The 26,362-nt window shown below is 42.5% G+C and overlaps 1 protein-coding gene across 2 annotated transcripts in view; it reads right to left on the bottom strand.

The window, feature by feature from the left end:
* The window catches only part of LOC148068611 (cyclic AMP receptor 3), an 81,306-nt gene that overhangs the window by 37,470 nt on the left and 17,474 nt on the right, over positions 1 to 26,362 (bottom strand). For both annotated transcript variants that reach the window (XM_087804377.1, XM_087804379.1), the window contains exons 7-10: positions 24,274 to 24,363; positions 23,909 to 23,947; positions 16,026 to 16,104; positions 6,729 to 6,776 (exon numbers count right to left, since the gene is read on the bottom strand). In XM_087804377.1, coding sequence (XP_087660503.1) covers positions 6,729 to 6,776; positions 16,026 to 16,104; positions 23,909 to 23,947; positions 24,274 to 24,363 — 256 coding nt within the window. The remainder of the gene's footprint in view (positions 1 to 6,728; positions 6,777 to 16,025; positions 16,105 to 23,908; positions 23,948 to 24,273; positions 24,364 to 26,362) is intronic.

Raw genomic sequence — 26,362 nt, 5'->3', positions numbered from 1 at the left:
CTTTCTCTCGTCTCGGAGAGTAGAACGCAGCCAGTGCACAGCCTCTCTGCTTTTTCACTATCTAGCACACACACACACACACACACACACACACACACACACACACACACACACACACACACACACACACACACACACACACACACACACACACACACACACACACACACACACACACACACACACACACACACACACACACACACACACACACACACACACACACACAGCCAGAGGTAGGAGGCCAGCGCACGAGCTCTGGTCTCTACCCCCACATGCTGGAAATTAATTACTAACTAGAAAGACCCAGAGGCGGGCGAGCGCTCGGAGAGGCATTTTAAGCCAGGGTCGCCAAGAAGTGCTCAGTGCTGTTTTGCCTCTAATATGTGTGTCCGTGTGTGTGTGTGCGTGTGTGTGTGTGGTAGCAATGATTGCTAGTTTAAACATGACTGACTGACGAACATATGTCATTAAATGTCACAGCAACAGCTCCACAGAATTATATTTTTAATTTGATAAAAACATGTTTATATAACAATTGATTTTTGGAAAAAATATTTTATACAATTGAATTGTTTTACCATTAGAAAACACTTGAGGAGGTTTGCAAATAAGACGGAGGAGGAATGACCGATGAGGTTGCAGGAAATAAAGCTGGTAAAAACAGGTGAGTATTTGGATTATAAACAATAGGTGACAAGGAAAGCATAGACAGGGTGGAACTGGTGGAGTGAAAGATCTTTTTTTTTGCCTATTTTTCATGCTTCCCCTTTTCGATAAAGGTTTTTAGATCCATCTCTGATCTACCATTTTGACTTTCTGCTAAATTTAGACCCGTTGAGTCAGAATGGGGTTGACGTCGAGCTGACCTGGTTTTTGGGGGGGGTTTTTTGGTTCACAATGTGATTCAAAAATGTGTTTCCAAACCTCAGAATTGGTTACAACTTGGTTAAACTAGTACAGTCTTGGTGGACATAAAAACATTACTTTTGATAGAATCTGCAAAAAGTACAGTTCTGTGGTTCAATTTAGATTCAGAAAAAGGTTTTGAAGGTTCCTTCTTTCACTTGTATGGCCTCTAACTTCCGCTGCTTAAATGCCGGTAACAAGACCAACATTTTTAGATGTAATGCACCTTCGGAGATGAAGATACTGAGCGAACTTGAAAGTAGCAAAAGGGTAGAACATCTTATGTTATAAGCAAAGTTAGACCAGATGAACATGTGGAGAGGTGACATGTCAAGGAAGGAATTATAAAAAAAAGAGGCACGAGGTAAAGGTAGGGAAAGACAATTAATAATGTCTAGCGAATAGGAATCCTTAGCATCTGTCATGTGAGTCATTAGAGTCCAATAAGACTGAATATTGGTGAATAAATTGACGCTTCTTCACAACACAGTTCCAACTTTCCTTCCCAAAGCCAGAATTTGTACCTGAGATATATGAACCGATCTACAGAAGCTGCTCAGCTTCCAGGATCACGATCTCCGGCGTGAAACACGATATCACCTCGGTTGAAACGTGACATCAAGGCTGAGCCAACGCGGGAAGAAAAAACAAGCGAGACAACCACATAAGACATGATAAGACATGTCCCGGTTTTCTGTCCCCCTTTTTTTTCGCCCGGAGAGCGATGTTGCAATTTTTTCTAGTAAGTACTCGAGAAACCACCGTGTTCCACTTTCAGTGGAAACCTGGGGTTAGTTGATCTCAGTGGGATCAATTTGGAAAATTTCCCGGATATACATTTTCAAAAATCGGAACCGGGTTGACCTGGTTTTAAGAGCGACTTTGATGTAGATTAAAAAGATTTTCTATGTTTGTGTTGTCCTCTCTCTTGTCCCGTCGGTTGGACATATTTAAAAAAAATGGTGATGAAACACCTGAGGCTATAAGAAGGCTTAAGACGTTACACGTGTTCTCCAGTCATTGAGTTTACATTCGTACGATGCTAATGAATGAAAAAGGAAGGGAAGCGACACAACGCTTAAACGTTCCCTAAATTGGTATTCGAGAATCTTCGGCGCTTCTGCTCAAAACTTCACCGGGTTGTCGGAGAGAGCGCAGGCATCCGAGGAATTCCGCTGAGCAACAGACAGGATGTGGAACAGTGAAGGAGGAGGAGAACAGCTAAAAAGCCTGATGTTTTTAATCACACTCCCCCGTGTCACAGGCCCATGCGCTGCTCAAGAAGCAGAGGGGAACGAAACTGTAATTATTGGCAGCCGGCGCAGCGATCACGACATTAATGACACGAGCTAGATTACAGACGGGTATCTGGAGCGGCGTGTCTGCTTCATCAACCCCGCAATGACTCACACTTGTCACTGGGACGGTACCGCTCTCATTACGACGGAAACCCATTTCAAGAAAAAGGGTTTTAGTTTTTTAAAAGTTTCTTCTTTAAAAACCACAGAATCACTGATTAGTTTTGTTGTTAGTGCCAGAGAGAGGTTCACGTCGAGCTGACCTTTTTGGGGGTTTTTTTTTTGGTTCACAATGTGATTCAAAAATGTTTTTCAACTTGGTTCAACTAGTACAGTCTTGGTGGACATTAAAAACATTACTTTTGATAGAGTCTGCAAAAAGTACAGTTCTGTGGTTCAATTTGGATTCAGAAAAAGGTTTTGAAAGTTTCCTTCTTTCACTTGTATGGCCTCTAACTGCTGCTGCTTAAATGCCCAGCTCAATAATGGTGCTTTTTACCTTCACAGTTCCAGCCCTTCTCAGCTCAACAGTACTAAGTTGTGTTGCGTTTCCACTGGCGCTGAAACCTAATCCTAATAGGTGTGGGTGTCATAAAATTGCGCCGCTAAACTTGGTAGCACTGGTGCGCTTACAAGAAACAAAAAAGCTTGGACCACAGATATATTACTGTACTGTTTATTTTTTGTGCTTTGAGTCACGCTCATGACTTTTAAGTGAATTTGATATCTGACCAATTGGTAGCCGGAAGTCGAGCTACCGTCACCTTATAACCCTTCTGTGTTATCTCAGGGTCAAGGTGACCCAATGGCCCGAAAACAAATGTGTTTAAATTATACTTTGCGCTGTCTCTGGGTCAAGGTGAACGGCTTCAGCCACTGCATATGTAGGGAGCCATGGAGGTCGTTCACCTTGACCCAGACAACACAACGGATACCCCAAAATCATTTGTTTTCATGCCTTTGGGTCACCTTGACCCAGAGACAACACAAGGGATACCACAAACACACATTTGCTTTCATGCCTTCGGGTCACCTTGAGCCAGAGACAACACAAGGGATACCACAAACAAACATTTGCTTTCATGCCTTCGGGTCACCTTGACCCAGAGACAACACAAGGGATACCACAAACACACATTTGCTTTCATGCCTTCGGGTCACCTTGACCCAGAGACAGCACACAAGGGATACCCCAAATCATTTGTTTTCATGCCTTTGGGTCACCTTGAGCCAGAGACAACACAAGGGATACCACAAACACACATTTGTCTTCATGCCTTCGGGTCACCTTGACCCAGAGACAACACAAGGGATACCACAAACACACATTTGTTTTCATGCCTTTTGGGTCACCTCCACCCAGAGACAACACAAGGGATACCACAAACACACATTTGTTTTCATGCCTTCTTGTCACCTTGACCCAGAGACAACACAACGGATACCCCAAAATCATTTGTTTTCATGCCTTCGGGTCACCTTGACCCTGAGATAACACAAGGGTTCGCTTGTAACTATAGTGGAGCATAAAAACGGACCTGGTTCAAAGTACTGTGCTGGTGAAAACTTATTACAAACCGGGTAGAGTCGTGTCGAGTCTGGCAAAAGATGAAAACTCTACTTTATAAAGAAAATGTTTGCTATTTTTAGCGATTTATGGATTCTTGAGTTGTGAATCTGAGTCCCAGTCAAAGAACTAAAGCCGTCACAATTCATGAATGGTGAAATGTGTTGTTTGTACGTCGTCTTAAAGCTGCTTGGCAGAGGTATGTACTGTCTCGGTGCTCTCTTCTGGTCAGGAAGGTTGGCGGTACATTCTTTGCATCGTACTTAAAGAGGTAAATCCTGGAGCTGCCGGAGTCATCAAATCTCTTGGGAAGAGAGTTCCTGAACCAGCTCAGCTGCTTCTCATAATGAGTCCAGTGTGTGTGTGTGTGATGTGCGAGAATAAATCAGCTCGACCGGGAGGAAGTCGCAAACTGTACGGCGGCTCGCACGTACAAGCATAGTCCAGAGTTCCATGAGGTAAGAGTTCCTTCGAAGCAAACACCTGAACCAGGAGACAAACTCGCTTGGACCACACAACCAACTTGCTTGTTTGCTCAACCATCTTTGTTGCTACCCAACGAGAGCGAGTCGTGGCCATGACCACGTTCGCACACGAGGACGCCGCAGATGTGTCGAGACCGTGTGACTGTCGGGCCGGATAACTGCCGCTGCTAACAACGTACGTCATCGCCGAGGGGAGAGAGAGAGAAAAGACTCGCACATAAGACACACCAGGGAGATGTGGCGGCGGGTGTGGGAAAAGGGAAAACATTTTCACGAATGGCGGACACAGGAAGCGAGAGGAGACCTTGAGAATCACACGCGTGTGTGTGTGCGTGTGTGTGTGTGTGTGTGTGTGTGTGTGTGTGTGTGTGTGTGTGTGTGTGTGTGTGTGTGTGTGTGTGTGTTGTGTGTGTGTGTGTGTGTGTGTGCTGTGTGTGGGGGATGGTGCACGCGCACGTAACAGGAAACATGTGAGGCCCTAGAGGAGGGAGCTGTGGTGACGTGAATGGAAATCACCAGAGCCAGCGGTTTTTCAGACACCCAGCAGGAATCGCTTTCTCTAGTTTACACCTGCTGGGACACACACAGACACACACACACACACGGGCGAGCGAGAGAGCACGCACACGCACACGCACACACACACGCCAGCTCGCCGACTTGGCAAGCACAATCTGGGAGGCTGTTGTTGTTGTTTTAAAGCATCGCAGCGCGTGCATAAAATCTCATAAATATTCATGTCCATGAACCTGGCTTGCTGCGTTATTCATGCCGTGTATGAGTACAAGAGTGAGAGAGACGACGGCGGGGAGTGAGAAAACGAGAGAAAGTGAGAGGGGGGGGCAGAAAGGAAAAAAAGACGAGGAGAGCAGGCAGGAAGGATGATGAAACTGGGAGTGTGAAAAAAAAACGCGGCCGCTGCTGACTTATTTACACTCTGTGCTACAAGTAGCAATTAAGAGTGTGTCACACGCTCACGCTCGCCTATGTCACCAAAGTTCAGGGTGTAGTTTTTGCACCTGCCACTTAGGGGCGGCATCTTCAAAACCTTCACCTGCCCTCCACACCTTTCGGGGAGGGAGGGAGGGAGCCGAGGCGCCCGCTGGAGGCGCTCTGGTTGTCCGTCAAGGAAATATCTTCACCTTTTCGCTCATACGGTCGATCCTCGATCAATTGTTGAACTTAATTATTAAGCGAAAGGATTCGTCAGCAACAAGGATTTGCTGAAGGAGGTGCAACGGTTTCGGGGCCAAGGCTTCTGCCGACACCCGGGGAGGCCTCGAGCTGTATTGTCTAGACTAATTAATTCAAGTGTATCTAACTTTATTTGCAGGGTTATTGATGGCGAAAAGGATGACAGTTCAGGAGCAGAGTTCAAGATCCAAGTCCAGATATAGCTGAATATTAGACCTCTTTACATGATACATTTTATGTTATACTTTACTATGGTCACTGTGTAATAACTGGGGAAAGTTAAAGAAATATATTTAAAAAAATAAAGTAGTGGCTGTTTATTTTTCACTTGATCTATTAAATATCCTTTTTTAAACACAATTTATTTGAAAATAACTCTCTCTTGACCTTTCTGATTAACAGTGCCCTGAACAGCTTTGGTAAGGCTTTGCCGCCCAGCCGACCGATCACTTTTCGTCATAGCAACAACACCGATCGGCCGTCGCTAAATAGAGCAGTGTGTACAAAGGCTTCATGGGGGGTTCATTGTATTGTTGGCACTATGAGTAAGTTGACTGCGGTAATTATTGCCTCCCACTAAGTTCTGTGGTTGTGTCGCAGTTTGAGCAAATAAATGATCCGTTCGCAACAGAGTGGACGACGACAAGGACTGTCCTTCACCACCTTGTTTACCTCATCACAAAAGAGACACTTTTCTTGAAGAGGAAAAAAATGATCTTTCATTAAAATTCCTTTTCCGCTTTTTTTTAGTGAAACTAAGAGGGGATCCAGCTTTTGAAACCTTTAAATAAATATAGATTTCCCCTGATTTTGAACATGTATCCAAAATGTAGTAAATATATACTGTATAATCATTAATGCTGGCCGTGTAAGGTGTCCCGGATTTTGACTCTGACACAAAATCATGCCATAAAAATCCTCTGGAAGTAACGTCAAATCTCAGCTGTTGCTCTACCTCCTGCTCTACAGAGCTCATAATCTGATCACATAAAGACGCCTATAGCCTAACACGCACAGATTCATTTGAATACATGCACAAATGCTCGCACTCGGGAGGGTCGAGAGGTCAAACCGCTCCTCGCTGGTTTCAACACGGGCCCAGCGTGACAGCCGACACTAATCCTTGACACGCGCTGATCCTCACGCTCCACGTCGGAGTGTGTGTACGTGTGTGTGTGTGTGTGTGTGTGTGTGTGTGTGTGTGTGTGTGTGTGTGTGTGTGTGTGTGTGTGTGTGTGCTCTTCAAGCAAAGGAGACGGTCAGATGGGTCATTACCTTTCGTCGCTCTCTCTCCGGGTTGAAGGTTCCCAGCCACGACTGCATCTGAACGCAGAACACAAGAGGAGAAGGTTACCTTCGATAAGGCTCCATCACCATGACAGATGTTTTGTTGACGGCGGAGGAGTAAACAACGTTAACCTTCTCAACCACTCCAAGAAACACAGAGGGGGGGAGCTGCTTTAATAAAAGAAGTGTTTATCAAAAAGCGTCTTTTTAAAAAAACCTTCATATTATTTTTTTCCGCTCAATAGAAAGATATACTGAGTAAATATTGACTTGGCAAAGTAATTAACTAAATGAGGATCTTTTACAATGATTCAAGTTGAGCGCTGTACAATTATTTTTTGCCAGTAAGTTGATCTTTGACAGAAAACGTGACGTCGAGGTCGGAGCGTCTCCTAGAGTGCGGGCCATTGTCGATTGTTTTCCGTGCGTCGCGAAGAGACGTGACCTGTGGACGGGGGGTCATGGGTGCTCGTAGGTGCATGTGTGGAGGGGAAGGATGTTGCACGTGGTGTAATCCAATCAGTGGTCGAGTCAATATACACATCAGGTCTGAAGAATGTCTCGTCGTTTCCCACAGCAAGGAATCTCCGTCCATCCTTTCATTGTCTTCAGAGGTACGGGTAGATCCAGATGTTTCCAAGAAGAGAGACATGATCTCTTAGCTCTCTCGCTAGAGGGGCTGCCCCAGGGCCTCCACCCAACATACCCGAAACAACTTATTAAAAGGTCACCTATTGAGTCTCTTCCAGATGATGATGATTTTCAAGTCTGTTTTTGAGATTATAAGACATTTTTTATAAATCTATTTATACCAAAGCACTTTAAAATTGTTTGTAGCAGACTGTCTTATTTTGGTGGCTGGCACACACCATTCCATGAGTCTTAAAATACATTTATATAATTAATGTTGTATTGATCATTCATTTCTTAAAGGATTTTTTAATTTGATGGGAAGAAATTCTCTAAAGGAACCTTACTGTAACTCTCTACTAGTGGTAGGTTGATGGGGTCATGATGCTGTTTCATGAAACAGTTTGAAAAAGGCCACTAGATGGCACTGTCAGAAATGATGCCAGGTTTCTTTGAAATAGTAGATCAGAGTCAAAGAGTTTAAAGCAGAGAGTGACATCTAGTGGTCTTTTAAAATGAAGACACTGTCTAATGGTGACAGCTGATGTTGTATCATGAGGTGTCATCAACCCATCACTCTTACCCGTCAACACTCTCCCCAAAAAAATGACCCTGTAAAGTAGTGAGCATTATTAAAATACCAACTTTATATGGAAAACCAGCCCATGGCTCTCGCTGATTCCACTTCATTGTGAGATGTATTTTTCATACACTTAACTTTTCTCTTTTTTTGGGGTTTTTGCGGTTCTAATCTGAAGTTCGGTCCATGAAAATGATGCAAAAAATAGTTTGTTCACCCCTGGGCTAATCAGTATTTTGGGGGAAAAAACAAAATACATTGTAAAATGCTGAGGTTTTCACCCGACAACAGAGCTGCACTGCACCGGCTCAGGATGTTTTATAGTCATTGTACTGTAACTTCTATGCGACTGAAACACCCACTTTGATTATGTCGGTTTTTTTTCACATGCTGTCGATATTGTGTGATTTCTGTCAGTTGTTAATAAAAATGAACAACTCATTCTCTCTCTCTTTCAGCTTCTCGCTCTCTTTCTCTCGGGGGAAAGATCCCATCTTCAAACTTGGACAGAACATTCTAACCCATGTTTCTTGTTTGTCTTCCAGGAATTTGATTTTTTTTATAGTTGACAAAAAAACAACAACAAGATTTTCAAAATGAATATATATACATAGAGTTAGATATACTTATTAAAAAAAAAGTTTCTAAGTTCAATATATCTCAATTTGGATATATAAATGACGGTACATTAGTGCCTACATTTTTATATTGACTATTATAAAATAGATTGAAAATGTATTTTTAAATTATGAGAGTTAGAATATAAGAACTCTATTTGTAATAGAGACAATTATTAGTAAAAAAAAAAAAAGATTTACTCTGGAAATGATTGAGTTTAAAGTTTAAACATTTGAAATGTTTTAGCATTGAATATGCTGATGGCACTGACATAGAATCTACGGCATGGAGTGGGCGAGGAGTCGGATTCAAGGACCCCCCCCCTCCTAAGGCTTCAAGTATCTGTTGCTAACATCTGGGTGCCAGATACCAGGGCGCCGTCAAAGGACCGGAGTCCAAGTCTGAGTGGTCAGGAGGGAGCGCTGCCCTGTATGAGGCAGGTGGCTCGCCTGAAACATGTTAAAAGAAACCTTTTGAAAGTGGAAATAAAGAGGCTTACACGGGTCAAAGAACGACCAGCTCCGCATAGTTTCACCTCCTCCAATCTGGAAACTGGAGCGAGCGCATTCTCGCGACTGTATTAGCCAACACTGTTGTCGTGTTACACGATTGTGTACGACGAGTCTAACCGAGACTGTTTTTCTTTCAGCTGCTGTTTTTCCAAGAGGGAAAAAGTGTTTACGCGTCACCACCACAGGCATCGCCAGCAGTCTCGCAGACACTCAAAGTGGAACAAATAAGTCATTGGCTCTCAAACAGATGCAAAAAATCTCTCCACCCTTTTATCGCCTTTGCCAGAAGTGGCCTCACACGCCAGAGAGCAGGATCCAGAGCTGCACTTCACCTGCTCTCACACGCGAGTAGAGAGGGTTTCTTGCTTGTTTTTTTAAAAAAAAAAGATGAATTAAAAGGAGAGGGAAAAGTGGAGCAAACATGGCAGACTTGGAATCTCTAGAGAGAACGTGGGAAACTTTTCACTCCTCTTATCTGCTCTCTGGGGAACGGAGGGGAAATGTCAACAGACACCAGCGTATGCACGCACACACACACACACACACACACACACACACACACACACACACACACACACACACACACACACACACACACACACACACACACACACACACACACACACACACACACACACACACACACACACACACACACACACTCGACGGGGATTTGGTAATGGTGAGACAGAAGTGGCGGCTGTGTCAGGAGTTTTATGAAACCCGAGACATCAGTGACGAATCTCTGGAGACTCGGTGTGAGGAACCGAGACGCGCTCGCACTCCTGCACACAAACACGAGGCAGAGTGAATGATATACGCGGCTCCCGTGTTGGGCTATTTATTAACTCTATGTTACCATGGTTTCAGGGCGCTGATGCGATTGTCATTGTAAATCTGCGTGTAACCACCGTGTGTGTGTGTGTGTGTGTGTGTGTGTGGAGACCTTCGCTGCTCAGAGGAGAAACTCCGTCACTGTCCAGGGCAACTCCTGGACGGGACAAAACTAGTAACTTATGAAAAACATTAATATTAAATATGTACTTTACACCCACACGTTAAAAATAAAGTGCACTATAGTCCCACAAACAAACTTATTTATGGGCCAAATTCAGCCCAGATCCTATTCTGTGGCCCCTAGGAACCTGCTTTAAAAACTAAAAAACAAATGTTACCTGTAAGTTATTTTTTCGATTATTGGACAGTACAATTTTTGGAAATATTATCAGCTAAGTTTAGCATCATAAAATAATAAACCGTCTCTGAGTGCAGGTTTTAGTGGGAAGGGAAACTCCCATCAAGTCAACCAAAAGGGGGGAAAAAACCTCCATGAAAGTTTAAATATGTCTTATTTTGATTCCATTTAAACCATATGTATAACAGTATATCACAGCAATTGGAGATCTTCAGAATTTAAACTCTTTTTGTCAGTTTCAACTAAATATATACTATATTTGAAACTTATTACACAAGGATCATTTCTTAACTTTAGCTCCAAATGACAAGTCAAGTTCAATTGTAGTTGCATGTAGTAACAAATTCCTTTTACTCACTTTTAAAAGCTATATAAAAACTCTAAGGTGTGTCTTGTTTAGGGTGTTTTTTTTTCAAAGTCTTAACTAAGTTTGAAAAGATAAACAAATCAAAGTGTTTCTTGTGTTTGAGGATGGAGATACTTCTAAAATATTTAATAAACATGAGTCAACATGTTTTAGAGTGTAATAACATTTAAATTTGACATGTTTCATCAATAACAGGAAGATTTTTTATTTTATATTTTTGCACCCGTTAAAGAATAGATCTAACAATTTAACTTTTCATTTTACGTGTAATTAAAACTTCAGTAACATGAGTCAAATATTCAAGCGGTCTTTCTAGAGTCGTCAGGGAAACTTACAGAAAGTGACACGAGGCGGAGGAAACCGGATGGATAGCGATCAAATGAATTCTGCAGCTTCAAACAGTAGAAACGCTGTCACCTCAACAGCCCATGCAAGAAAACCCGAAAACAATCCAAGAACCAATATTGCGCACTCATATCTCTATTTAGGTGCTCGTAATGACTCATCAGCTTCAAATCCCTCGTTACTGCAGACAGTCATCGGAATGTTCTTCGTATAATCCTGGTGTAATTGAAGCTGGAATGAATAAACTGATGAGGCATTATGTGCCGATAACAGAGGAAGATGCTGAGGTGTAAGTTATGACGTGAGAATAAAATAAAGTTCCCTGAAAAACAATTTTACTTGGTTTCAATTCAGTTGAATTCTAGGATTTCATTCATGGTACATATATATTTCAAAGTCACACAACCGCTATTGAGAAATAAAAACTCACATTTTTGTTAAGAAAATGAGCTGAAATCTTTGGAAGATTTCCGAAAAAGATAATTATGTCTGTTGTTATTTGATTTATTTAGTTTTTAATCTACATCACTAAATGTCAAACCCGGACAACATGGCTCAACGCGTCATTAGGAACACAAAACCTTTAGAAAATTGCAGAAGATAATTATCTCTGCGAAGTATATATTTATCTCGTTTCAAAATCATAGTGCGGCGGTTAATATGACATTCTAAATTATTGAATTTTCAAACGTGATGTCTGAGGTCATTGTATGTGGCACAAAACCTTTGGAAAATTGCCAAAAAAAGGTTAATGATCTGTTTTTTTCAAAATCCAAAAATCGGAAGATTTCAAATCCACACCATTAAATGACAAACTTGATGCTCGTGGGCCAAAAATGGACGTGAGTCAACTGATTTAAAGTGCATCAAAAACTTACATATTCTGTCTCATGAATACTATAGATTAACCTCTGATGTTTAATGGCTGTTTAAGGGTTGACTTGAAAACTGTACGTCAGCCATTTTATCTGGAAAATGTCAAAAATGTATGCATATAGAAGGATTTTCTGAAAGATGGGAATCTTTTTTTGTCTCCCTCAGTCTTCTCCGTTATGAGTTCAAGCGTTATGCTAAAATAATCCTTTGATAATCTAATGATTTAACCTTTTGGCACCTTGGATTATGCGTGTTCCAAATTTGAAAGTATCCGTACGCATCTTGTGAGCTTGACCTGTCCAGGCCTGGAATAGACTCAAGCCCCCCCCCTCCCGACGCAACCTTGTGAAGGGGGATAAGAGGATGAATCTTTTGGTCTCATTTTGAACCACGTAGACTAAAAAAAACTGTGACTCCCTCTCGAGTCGTCTCCTCTTGTAGCGGGGAAACCTCCACGTCCGGCTAACATCAGTGCGTCTCTCGGCTCCGTCCTTTTCTTCTGCCTTATCCCCGGCGCCGCCACCTACCCCTGCTTTCAAAGCTTTTTCAAATTCTTTCAAGTGAGACAGCCCCGCAGCCCAAAAGAGATAAGGCTTGAGCGCTTCATAAATATGATAGAGAAAGCAAAACGGCGGCGTGAGATGATGGGGGGAGAGAGGAGGTGACGGAGAGGGAAGAGGGGGAAACGAGCAGAGGAAGCAGAGATACCGAGACAGGGGAGACTGTTGAATACTGTGAGCTGAATGACTTATGAGACGCAGGTTGCAAAGCAGCTATATTCATCCCCCCCCCCCTAGTTATCGCGCTCGTGATTAAGACGGCTCGACTCTCTCGCTGCCAAACAGAGACTTCGCCGTCTGTCTGCAACCAGGTTATCTGCGAAATCCGCTTCACTGTCACACAAACAGAGCGCTGACATTAAAGATGACAGTTCATTGTGAGTCTAATGTGGCTTCAGCCTGCCACGCTGTCTCTCGCTACGTGACATATCGCAATCCTCCCGCACACACACACACACTGTCGCACACAAGTCTGGCAGCATCTTTTTCAACTGCCGGGTGTTGTGTTGTTGTCAGCGGAGGGGAATGGCAGCTATGTGAACTGTGCGGAATGCTGCCGAGCACAGACTGCGCCCTGACAATGGAAAAGCACAGAGAGCGGCGCGAGCCAGCAGGAAGGTGTGAGCCAATGAGCAGCTCATGAATTCTTTAGTTTAATAGATGATCTTGACTAATGACCCCTTAGGACAGTTGGTTGTCAACTGGTCTTGCTCCAGGACCTATTTTTAGGCGATTGGTTTGATGAAGCTTCATGAAGCGGTGTCATTATTTTCAGAGTCCACTAGAGGGCGGTCTCTGCACTATTTTCCACAAATGTTGAACTGATGAAACATCAGATCATTTTTAAACTGATGCCGCCACCTACTGGCCTCTAAACAAAATTACACTGCTTCATGAAGCTTCATCAGCCCCATTACCTTTCATGAACAAACCCTGACCAAAATAAATAAACATTTTGCTGATTAAATTGACCAAGTTAGACCAAAACCTTGTTAATATGTAACTTATATTAACTAATGCGAGTGTATACTTCAAAACATTAAAACTTTTCTTTAAAATGATCTGTAATCTGTTGAGCGTATTTGCAATTTGTAATGCTCATTGCAAAACAAGAAATTGTATACCAGGGATATAAGAAAATATTGATGCACTTTACGCACATTATTTAATTTCACTATACCTTATCGATACTGCTTCAGTTTTTGCTATTTAAATCATCATTTTTTTTTAACCATAGTTCTTTTATGGTTTATTTAACGCATTTATTATAAAAAAAAGTTTAAAAAAAAAGTCATTTCTTTTTTAGCATGCAATTTAAATACAAATTTTGTTCATTTTTGTGTGGAATTCTAACTTACAGCCACTAGATGGCAGCAGTTACTACTACCAGAACACTGAAATCCCCGCGATGACTGAGGACATTCCAGCAGCTTTTAAAGCTGATGTTTGGACATATGTTGGTTCAAAACAAATGAAAGCAGATGCGACTTCGTCAAGAGTCATGTGGTTAAAAACTAAAAAATATATTCTTTTTCCTACAGTATTGCAACAGGTCGTATCGTGGCCCCTTTAGGTATCATATTCTTGCCAATACACACTCCTATTGTTAAGGATGTTCTAAAAAGTCTCTCAGAACTCTTCAGCTCATTCAGAACTCTGCAGCTCGTGTCCTGACCAAGACTAAGAGGCGCGAACACATTTCCCCTGTGCTGTCTTCCCTACATTGGCTTCCTGTAGAATTTAGAATACAATTTAATGAAAATGAAATCTCTAAATGTAGATTTGGAGCCAGGGCTTTCAGTTTTCAAGCCCCTCTGCTGTGGAACCAACTACCGGCTTCAGTCCGGAGGGCAGACACACTATGTTTAAAAACAATCTTAAAACCTTACTTTTCGATAAAGCCTATAACTTACCCAACTGTTTATCTTAGCTGCTATAGGCTGAGAATGCTGGAGGAGTTTTAGACACTGAGCTCTGTATATCCTTCTTTTCTGCATTATATTCATCACCTGTGCAGTTTAAACCCACACCTTTTTATTTCTCTCCCGGAGCCCCAGGGTTCCACCTCCAGAGCTGCTGCTGATCCAGGATCTTCACCACGTCATCAGATCCGAGTTATCTCCAGCACCTCATTGAATTGAATTGAAATTAACATTTACAAGTATTCTCTTCTTTGTGAATTTGGATTTTTCTGTCATGGAGACGACTTAAAGCGTCTTGATGACCTACTTTGGGGTCAGAACTACTACTACTACTGTCAACAAGATTTTGCAATTCATCTAAAACATCCTTCACCCTTACAATGTTAAGCCAAGGGTCCCCACTTTTTTTTATAGAATTTGATTAATTTTTATTTACTTGCTAGTACTTGGGTATTTTAGCGACATTTTAACAAAATGAAATCCAACACTACAAACCGAACCAACATAGAAAAGCTCTTGCCTGTTAGTCCCAACTTCTATTCTTCACCTTCTGGAGTGATTATTGATTATTTTTAAACCTGCACCCCATTCACGCTGCACCCCACTTTAAGCTGATCTACGACACGATATGCGGAAAGTCACGAGTGAATATCAAGACCAAAGAAAAACCGTGGAGAGTCAATGTCGAGGCTGGAGAATAGATATATGGAGCCTGAGGAGGTATGAGTTTAGAAAGATTGTAGATGATTAAATAGAACAATGCTTGATTAATTTGTATTCCTGAGGATCAAAAAGCGACGGCGAACGAACGTCAAAGAAATGAAGACGAGAACGAAAAAGAGGGTGAAGGCTGTGACTGCAATTTTCATCAGGAAAACTACACGCATTCACACCGGATGCAAAAAAAGTTGAAATAGCTACACCTAATAATAACTGATATATTCTTTACAGACCAAAACAAAAGAAGTTATGTGAGAGATTATTTTCTGTGGCAGGACGACACAACCCCGGAGCTGACTCACCTGCACATGTGCCAACAGTGGCTTAAGCAATGTGGAAGAATAATACAATTTTTTTACGGTTTCCAATTATGTATGGCATTGAGATGATGATAAAAATTCAATAAACACACAGAACTATAGCCATGAGTTCACAGAGAAGTGGTGAGAGGAAGAGAGCACAGTAGAGGTGCAAACACTGAAAAGCGATTTTATTTTATTTGGAAGCGTTTTTTTCACGGGACTAAGAAGGCCAGCCAGGTTATTGCGTCATACAAATCAAACAGCAGGACAACTGGATGGAAGCAGTGAAAGCTTTACTTTTTAAATTAATGAAAATAAATGTTTTGTTAAGTGTTTAAATGGTTATTAATGTAAAATTACTGGCAAATATTGAAAAAAAAAGAAGAACAATTGTTTAAAAATTCAACAGCATAGATTTTTAACATTTTATGTCGCCAATCTGAAAGAGGTGAGTTTTGTCTTTTTTTCTTTTTATTTAAACCGTTAAAATGTATACAGTCGAACAAATGACTGAATGCTGAATGAATGCCAGATATTGAAAATGTTCTCCATCTTGGAAAAGTGATAAAAACTTATAGAGAATAGCAACACATGCGAACACAATTGTCTTTTCATAAAATGACAAGTTTTTATCTTAAAGCATGTTATTCCGACTCACCCTGTCGTTGGCCACGTAGATGATTCTGGCGTAGCAGCCGATCATCAGGAAGATAAGGCTGAACAGAGGCACGTACCATCTGAAATGTAGACCAAACATCACAACATGTATTTATCAATGTTTTTTAAATATAAGAAAAAATGAATCTGTGATGAATAAATGACAACAAAAAAAGTGTATAAGGATTTGATCTAGAAAAAAACACATAAATACTTGTCCTTCTATCTTTAAGATACCTTAAAAAAAAATAAAGCAGAGCATATTTTTGATATGTGGCACTTGCAAACAGATGGATCTGTAAGTCAAGAGCGAGATCAGCCAAAGGACAAATCTGCTCTCACCTCAGTTCAGTTTGAGTCATGACCCAACATTCCTTAGAGATAAGGTGAGGAGCTCACGGTAGAACCTTTTTCCTTTGTATTGATTATTAATGCCTGAAAGGTGTTTTCGTTTTAAGAAAAAGACCAGATTTTCTCTTACGCACGTTAGACAACTCAACATCCTTCTTTCAGTCAATTCTTCTCAGAAAACTATGAGTAATACTTTATGGAACCATCTTGTTGCAGAGATACCAGCCCAGGGCATCTGCTGATTCAGCATCATAGTGAGATGGATTTAACATAAGTTGTTTTTTGTTATTTTATCTCTGCTAGGCTGGTCCCTGAAAAATAATGCTTAAGAAGTCCAAGAGAAGGTTTCTTGCAGGAGAGAAGTCAGGGACACTATATTAGAAACGCTGCCCCCATGACTTAACCTTGAAACCTTCTTTCTTTTTCTCCCAATTGTATTCATTCTGAAGAGGATATGATGAAAATCCAGGCCGGAATCTTTATGAGCCACGGTTGAGCCTGATTAAAACGAACCGGATCAGTCGCATAAATCCCACAACGCCACTGACGAGAACTTTACTTGGCAGGAAAAAGATTCTGAAACAGCTTTTCGCAAAGTAACACAAGTCGGAGTGTCTCGGTAGTCCGCTAACGTGGGAGTTTATTTTCGCGCGGATTATTGAGGAGACACTGGGCACCGGAGTCGATGCGATCCTCGGCTGATGAGCGCCTGCAGCAAAGATCTGAGTCAGCGCGTCGGATCGCGCGGTCACATAGTTTTCGCTGATTAGAAACGAGAGGACAGTGAACCAAAGACGGTGTCAGCAGTGTCACGCCGCCGGAAACGCACGGCATTCCTCCGGGACGAGAGGGCCTGAGACGAGGGGAGGTGTCTGTGCCTGTGGATGAGAGATGAGCGAGGAAAACAGGAGGTGATGGCACTGTCGAAAATGACAGACTTGTGTGTTGTGTAACCTCCCAGGAGGTGATGTAAGCTCCACGGCGTTTCAACCTCTCCCTGTAATCATGAAGAGAGCCTTTGTCTGGCTTTGATGGACGGGTTCCTGGCCGCCGCGCTCACGCTCGTCTCCGGAGGAAACTCACGCTTTCGCAGACTTTCGCTGTGACAGCTTCTGACCACATGCAGCGAGAACGCACTTAAACCAGAAGTGACACTTTTTTTTTTTAAGTTAGTTTAGATGCAATAACATTTATGCGTGTTTCTTTTGGTCGCCCAAAATAATGAGGCTGCAGGCGCTTTTCAAGTCAGTTGCTATCATCGCTTTTCATGAAAACAAGTTTGTGACCAGATTTCAATCCTTTTACTTATCAGCCTTATTTTCTGACCAGAGGTTTCAAAAGCAAGACCACCTTGTTCATCTTCTTTTGCATCTAGAGTACTCCAGAAATAGTATCACTATACAGGGACAACGATTTTATACACAGCGATGTATTGCAATGTGTATAAACAAGGATATATTTGTAGTATTATCCACATACTTGACTCAAACAAATTTACTACCTGCAGGACTCTTGATGAAGTCGTAAAGGCTTTAATTTCTTGTGCAACCAAAATATTTCCAAACAGCTTTAAAAGCTGCTGGAGTCTACTGTATCCTCTTGTCCTCAGTCATCGTTGGGATCTTGCAGCATTGTCTTGTTGCTTTAGCTGTGAAGGACCTTATGCCCTTTTCTGAAGTGTGTTTGCAAAACAAAAATGAAAAAGTGCTGTAAATATTTGCATTTTAATTGTAGATAAAAGTAGCAAGGTCAACCTGGGGGTAGAGTTTTCGTTCTTCTATCAAGGTGAGGTGCTGTATCTACAAGTTGAAGAGTGGTCGAAGAGGATCACCGGATGTCTCGTAAAGTATCAGAGAAATTGTGCTGAGAGTGTCGTGAAAGAAAGTCAAATTGAGCGATTGGTTACGGAGTTCACAGTGCTGGACGAGTGGCGAGATGCGTGATTGTCTTAAAAGTTCAAGTTAGGATGAATAAAAAAACATTAACAGCTGTTTTTTTTATGGGTTTGACGAATCCTGTGACCTCAGAGGGGAGAGTGTTTTGCAGCAGTGGTGAATCTGCGTGTGAAACTCGGGATGAACCTGAACTCGATGACAGAAAGAGCGAGTGTTCGTTTTCTTTATCATGATCATTTTACGTGTATGTTACACAACATTGTGATATGTAATAAACTGATTCTGTGACTTCCACTACTGTTGTCCCGTCATGCGTCAACCACTCGTACTACTCATTTCCACGTGCAGTAATGAATTAAACACCCATGAATAAATAAATAAATGTGTCCAGACCTCTTTGTTCTGACCTGGTCAAAAAACAATAAAAAAAATAGATTATTGTATATAAACCAAAATAAACCATAAAAAAACAAATGTTAACGATTAAAGTACTATGATAAAAAGAATGTATCGATACTTTCTCAAAGCCCTATTCGTTACACTTTTACACTTATCTTCATTCCCATTGGAGAACCATAGTTGTCTCTATCGTCCCCTCTTTCTTCTGGAATCTCCATCTCCATCCGACCTCCCTATCTTTGTCTCCGGAACAACTACCTGTATTGTAATCTCTGCACTTCTCAGCGTATGATGCTTCCTGAGTTTCTAAACCAGGTGTCTCAAATATACGCCCCGAAACCGCTGAAAATGAACAACGGGGTGGACAGCGAATGATCGAAGCCCAATTTCCATCTACGTCTGTACCTAGAAAACAGCACTTACGACACAAATACGATACAAATCCCTTTTAAATTTTGAGAACCGAGATTTCCAGTGAGTAAAAAGTAAAACATTTGCGGGGCTTTTGTCTATGTATTATGGATTCCACTTCTGAGATGGATGGCATACACGTTTGTGATCTTCTCTGACCGCATTTGAATTAGTCACGAACTTTGAAAGACTATTGATCACGTCAAACTTTTTTCTCGGCGTCAGGAAGCGAGAGAGAGAGCGAGAGCTTCGTTCAATAATTTTCCTTTAAGCCTTGGAGGGAGAAACGGTATTACACAAAAGAAGCGGCTTTTTGAAAAAAAAAAAAAAAAACGCGAGTGCTCATGTATGTGCGTCCTCGCCCGGGTTTTCAATGGAGGCAACGGGACAATGATGAAAGCGATTCAGCGGAGACCTGCGCAAGCGTCACCTTGGTGTGATTTAATAATCTGCTCTCCGGTATAAACAGCATCCAATTACGCCGGCGCACGTCCTGTTAATGATGGAGAGACGGGGTGGGCGGATGGTGGAGAGGGGAATAGGAGGGGTGGCCTTTTTAACAATAGCGTGGGGGGTTGCGAGGAGAAGAGAATGACGGGCGGCAGCTACAAAGTGCTCTAATTAGCATGATAATGATCTGCCATTAGAGTCCCGCTCTACGGCTGAGCACTACCAGAAGCAAGAGAGGGAGAGCGGGGGAACAAGGAGAGCGAGGATGAAATAAGAGGCGAGGCAGAAGCGTTCCGAGTGGGCAGGGGATGATAAAGACGAGGACTGGAATAAAGGTGAGGAGAGGGAAGTGAGGATAGATGACTGAGGAATGTAGGTCAGGTACAGAAAGAGCAGAAATTAGAAAGAAGCGTGATGAGATTAAATATTAAAAAGGGGGGACGGAAGGAGACCGAGTGGAAATGAAAAGGTCTCGGGGAGAGAGAGAGAGCGGCGGCGGTAGCTTGAGGAGTATAACTAGAAAACAACAGAAGCGGAGGAGTTTGACGGCACGGAGCTGGAGATCATCGCGGACACCACCAAGGTTAAATCCTGATGTGAGCCCAGTTAAGAGATCGAAAAAGCCTTATGTGAACTCGTCTGTGTGACCGACAGGTGGGTTGAGGCTCCCAAAGGTAGTCGAGGAGTATTCAGGGACAATTTTGAAGAACGAAATAGGGAGAGCATGATCAACCTGCTCAACAACTCGTGGGGGGGGAAATAGGTCTTTAGGTCAGAAGGGTGGCGACCTCAGAGGCTTTGGAGCGTCCCTGGAGGTGAGATCCCAAGATTGACATTAAAGCGACGATCCTCCCACTAATAATGAACATCACTGTCGGTTCCTTTTCTTGTTCACATGACAGTTTAGAAAACAAACTCACTTCAAGTCTGACTACCAATCTTGAATTTGAGTCAGATACCAGGAAAATGTAATTAATATCGCAGGCTCTAGCTCAAGGGTGTGAATATAAACTTCCAAAGTGGCATATTTTATACTATGATTGTTAGACGGGGGTTGTCAAGAAACAACAAAGAAAGAAAAAGATGCTAATATGAACACAAATTATAAAAATATACACTTAACTAAGAAGGAAAAGAGAGTATATGTGTGTATAAAGTGTTAAAATAGGCTATTAGCTAATTGTAATCATAACTTCTTAGTATAAAGACAAAATGTTTTTTTTATTTGATCAATCTTTTAATTGGTTACAAGTGGTTCTCAAAAAGTAAAAAAAAAACGTCTACTTCATCAGTGAAAGTGAGCTTAGGTCTCTGCTCTATTTATTAATTTAACAATGTTCTTTTATACAGTCCGCAACTTTGCCCTTTGTGATCCAACCGGGCGTAGATGCGGGACAAGTGACAGCCAAACTGGTTACGTGGTGGTTTGGAGACGTCGATTTAATTCATTTCCATCGTGGCTAAAGTTCTGACAGGACTTTAATGACGTTTCCAGTAACAGAAAGAGGAAAGAAAACATAACCAGGAGCCGCCTTTGAGGAGACTGAAGTCTTTGAGTAGTTGTACTTAACTACGTATATTAAAGTAAATCTCTACTATATAACTTGTCCTCGACCAGAAGATACCGTGGCATTCGTTGGAGCTGCATTTCAAACACAGATCCTCATGAGAAACTGAATCTTTTATAGCTTGTAAATAACTTTGGCAGTTAAGGACATCTAAAAAAAAGTCCTCTATCGACCAGATGGCATTTTGGGCTGTCACCAAAGCTTTTTGCCGATCCGTCAGTCTCCAGCTAGTATTGACATGTTAACGGTGGCAGCTGGTGGTGACATTCTTAATATATATGTTGAAGTGACACATCTCACCGCAGCACTGACGCACGCAGGTACACAACCTTGGGAAGTCAGGTTATAAGAATTCCTCCAAAACATACAGATAAAACGCTATAAATTCACTTTTCTTTTCATTCCTGACAGAGCTTTGCTTGTGATGTATTTGTTTAAAATATGAGGATTATTCGCTATATCGTTGTTCAACTTTTGCGTGGATGTTTTTAATTGCACACAGGACTGTTTATTTCATTATTTTGTAGCACGCTTTAGTCGCCAAAGCGAGTCGTTGTTTGCACTGTAAAAAAAAAAAACTTTTACACAACCACAGAACTTAGTTACTTATGGTACCAACAAAATACTGAACCTCTAGGATGCCTTTCCACCCACTGCTTTAGTTAGTAAGAGCGGATTGGTCTCTACAATACTGGTTTTAAAATCTACATCTATGTTTATATGTCAAAAATGATCAATCAGTTGGGATTGTTTGGCTGGGCGGCAAAGCATTATGGAAGCCATTCAGGTCATTACTAAGAGGGTTGTTGAGAGGGATGGCACCGCATATGCAATGTTGAGTTTGCAAGTTCTACTCAATGTTTTTCAATAAACAATTTAATGTTAATTTAGAAACAAAACTGACAGTACTTCGCAGATTTCTTTAAATGCGGGGGTGGGGTTGTCGTAATGTAACCCCAACAATAGAGGGGGTTAGGGTCACTATAACACCATATTGATTTTTGTAATCCTGAAATAAAAGTATACTGCAGAGGATGTGATGAAAGAGCTTCTCTAGAAGAACTGGAGGATGCTTCTGTGAAGTCTGGCCCTCTTAATTACAGCTGCTGCCCCCGCGACCTGACCTCGAAAAAGTTTAAAGAAAACGTACGGATTCACATAAGAAGGCTCTCCTTTGATGATGGCGCGCACATGTGTTTCTCCATTTACGTCTCTCCATTTCTAGAGTTGGTTAAAAAAAATCGGAACCTTTCATAAGTCAGAGCATTTTGCGATCAATTCACCCTTCAGAAAATTTAATTAAACTGAAATTGGATTTGTGTCTATTTAATTGAAGGCTCGTGTCCAATTGTGACAGATTTTTATCTACTTTGGTTTTAAAACTGTGCAGAAAACCTGAATAAAAAAATATTGTCTTTCAAGAAACGGTTTTCTAAATCTTCCAAAACTATATCTGGGTTCCAGTCTCAAGCAACAACATAAAAATAAGCCACTTGTGTGTGAAAACACACTTTTGAGAATTCATCGACCATCTGTGTCCGCGGGTGACTTCATGCAACGCATAAACATCTGCAGATGTTCGAGCGTCTCACACATTCTTCTTCAGGATCGACTAGTTCCTGTCATGCCGCTGCTGATGTCGAAAACTCTAACGATCGGAGGTAAAAAAAAAACTCGAAAGTCCCTCCGGTTTACGGTGACACTATCTTTGAAAAAAACCGTCCACCTTTTTGTCACGCCGTTTTTTTTATTTCCACCTCGTCCTTCATCTCCTCTCACTCCTCCTCACTCCCTCTTGTCCTTGCGGCGTGCTCCGCTGATCGCTGATGAAGACACACTACGAGGCGTGGGCAGAGACAAGGGCAATCTATTTCCTTCCCCTCTCTCCAATGCTGCACCGCTGCGCTGCCCGGGCCTGCCTTCCACCCGCTGAGCGATCCCCGGCTTCCTCAAAACCACCCTCCCCTCGCCCTCCCATCCTGCCTCACTTCCACTTCTCTCCTGCTTTCACCTTTAACGCAGCAACCTCTGCCCTTCCGCACGCTCTCCACCGCGAGCTGTCGGCAGGGTGTGCGTGGATTTTTTTTTTTTTTCCTTGACGGGTGCTGCCGTGGCCTCTAATCTCTCATCTGGTTTGATGTAATTAGAGCTAATGATGATTCCCTGATCCTCTGAGCGCCTCGTCCCCCTGGGCCACGGCAGCATGGAAAACGAGACAGAGCCGGGGAGCAGAAGAGCACTGATAAAAGAGACACAGGCTCGTTTAGCACAGCTGATAGCTATGTGTTGTTGTGTGTGTGTGTACACATGTGTGTGTTGCGACAGGCTCGTCTGTGTGCGGCTGAAACCCGGGTGTGTGCGCGCTTATTTGTTTAGAAAGATTGATTCCCTGCTGATGCTGCGAGCGGCAACGCAATTACCTTGGCTCATGGCGAAGTGTTGTCATGTGTGTGTGTGTGTGGCGGGGGGGGGGGGATTGGCAAAAAAAAAAAAACGAGCAGTCTCGGGGGGGCAGTCGGGGGGGGGAAGAGGAGTCGACAGGCATAATCCCTCATAGCCGTCCTAAACACTTAAAGACACTGGGTGGCGACTTCCCCAAATCTGACAAGGCAGACGCCAGCTCACACACACACACACACACACACACATCTTGGCCTCACACCAAGAGGATGATGAAGACCCACACAGGCCCCGCTGGATATGCAACCCTTCACATTTTCCCAACAGTGACATCCCCCCCCCCCGCTCCCGCCGAAACCATCTCCCTCGTGGGGAAAGCTTTGATGGCAGCGCTGAAAGGGTCTACTTACATCCCAAATCTCCAGGCTACGTGATCGTCTGTGATCCAGCTGTAGAAAGAGAGAGAGAGAGAGAGAGAGAGAGCACTCGATGAGGAGTCACAATGGGAAAAAAACGGCGGAATATGAGCGGAAGACGGCGGAGGGGAGAAGAACTGCACAGCTGTAGCTATTAATAAGCCAGGAGTGGAAAGAGAGAGCGGAGTCTGGAGATTAAGCCTCCGTCCCAATTCCCATCCCACCCGCCTTCTTTTTTTTTTTGCGAGGCCACCTCTTGTTTTCTTCAATCCCGACGAACAAACAAACAAGGCTTTAACGATCCATAACCGGTTGTACCGTAATGGTTTAATTTTCATGCAAGGCGTGGGTGTACTTACCACCAGGCGCCCGCGGGGCCGTAGTATCCCTTCAGCAGTGGTAAGGAGGCCATTAGGAGAGGGACACCCCAAGCCAGCAGGTGGTACAACCTGGATAAAAAAAAGAGGGAAGTTTAATCTTGCTGTCGGGGCTCGGAGACGAGTCTAGTCGGTTTGTCCTTTAGATTAGCTCTTTGTCCTCGCTTAATTACCTCTGCCAAGGTGGTTGTCAGCGTTTATCTGTCAGGCTTATTTCCCAGATCTAAAGGTTTGCAAATGGGAAATTCAGGGAATATTCAGGAGTAGTAATCTTGGCAGCCATGTACTGGAGTTTCATCTGGGGCCAGGAAGTTTTTTTTAGGGATTGTTAATTAAAGAGTTTTTGGTTTTCTAGGTACAAATAGTTGCACCATGATAACTGAGGAACACAGTTGAGCTTAAGTCAAAGGTGGGATAGTAGTTAGTAGCAAACATCGTAATACGTTTTTGATATACGACTTTATATACAACAGAGTGATTTTTTTTTTCTTATTTCAAATCAAGTGTGTATATAATAAAGTACTACATTTTAAAATCAACTAATTTAACTAACATGCTATCATTTAAGGCGTTTGTTCATTTTCGTGTTGCAATTAAACTTCCGGCAGCTAGATGGCAGCAGTCACCACTGATCTTCCGACATATTTTGGTTTCAAAACAAACGGCATTTACAAATTTGTCAAGACTTGTGCATTCTGTAAATTCTGCTACAGGAAAGGAGAGTATCGGGCAATACAACAAATATATTGTATCGCTGTACCTACACCATCGCAAAAATATTGTATCGTTACCTCTTCATCATAGCGTATTGTATTGTATTCTGCCAATACACACCCCTATTAGTTAGTGTGTCGGGTTTTCATCCCGGGGCCAACTTCTGGAACCCCATTACGTACTAAAACAATTATTGAATCATGGAAGTGGTTTTGATAATAAGCTTTTTAAAAACTATGGGAAATTGTCCCTTTGGCAGAGGTATGCACTTTCTCAGAGCTTGTCTACTTTTTTCAGCCAGTTATCGGAAGTCAGGTTTAGGTTGACTAACCCTAACTGACTATCGAACAGAGCAAATAAATCATGTTGCGTTGTGCAGAATCTCGGCTCCCTTTTATTATATTAAACTATATTATACTTTTAGTTTCATGAAATATACACTGTAGTACATCGGAGGGATTAGGAGGTTTCTGGGAATTCCGAGAGGGAATGTTGGGCCTCTCAGCTGTAACAACATCTTTGCAGCCGTGGACTCGCCCGCAGACCTTCCTGACATGATGTGTGTGTGTTTATCTCAGTTTAGAGTTAAAAACTTTCATCGTAAAAAAGCACGTTTGGGAAAGACGACGAAAACAACAAACGAAGCCGAAAGGTGTCGTGTCGGGAGGAAAACCCGGGCGAGAGCGGCATGTGTGAGTGACTGTCGGACAAGTGTGCACTCCGGTGACTCCAGGGTTGGACGTCAATACTTTATGGAGCGAACAGCATTGTCCGGTCAATAGAGTGGAAGTCCTGCTCCGACTTCTTCCGAGTGTGGTCAATCGAGCAGAGGCGACACACACTCAATCCCTTCGAGAAAATGCCACGCGCACACACACACACACACACACACGCCCAGGGTACAGCCTTCTTCTAGTTCACCGGGGCTTAGTGATTTCACCGCCTCTGCCCCCGTCTGATGGACGGCGGCGAGGATGTGTGGGAGGCGAGTAGAGGAAGAGAGAGATAGCTGGTGATTTAAATAGAATAGTTCGCGTCTGGTGGCGGATCCGACTCTGAATTTTTTTCCAGAGATCTGGAGTGAATCCAACGTTTTTTTCGTGAGTGTGTTAGGATCAAACAGACGAGGGATTGCGGAGAGGGACAAAGGGAGAGTGACGGATGTGCCGGGATCGAGACAGCTATCAAGGAAACGGAACAAGTCGGAAGGAAAAGGAGAAGAAATGACAAAGTGTTCATCAGAGAAGAGAATACAAATGGTGAAATCAGCACGGTTGTTCCCTGGTGTGAGGATTTTTTTTTTTTTTTGGTGGGGAGTTGGGGGGGGGGGTTGTCAGGAAATCAATGTCGAGAGCCT

This window comes from Callionymus lyra, chromosome 12, assembly GCF_982586985.1.
Source record: "Callionymus lyra chromosome 12, fCalLyr1.hap1.1, whole genome shotgun sequence".
NCBI classification, from domain to species: Eukaryota; Metazoa; Chordata; class Actinopteri; order Syngnathiformes; family Callionymidae; genus Callionymus; species Callionymus lyra.
This window is presented reverse-complemented; position numbering and strand designations above follow the sequence as displayed.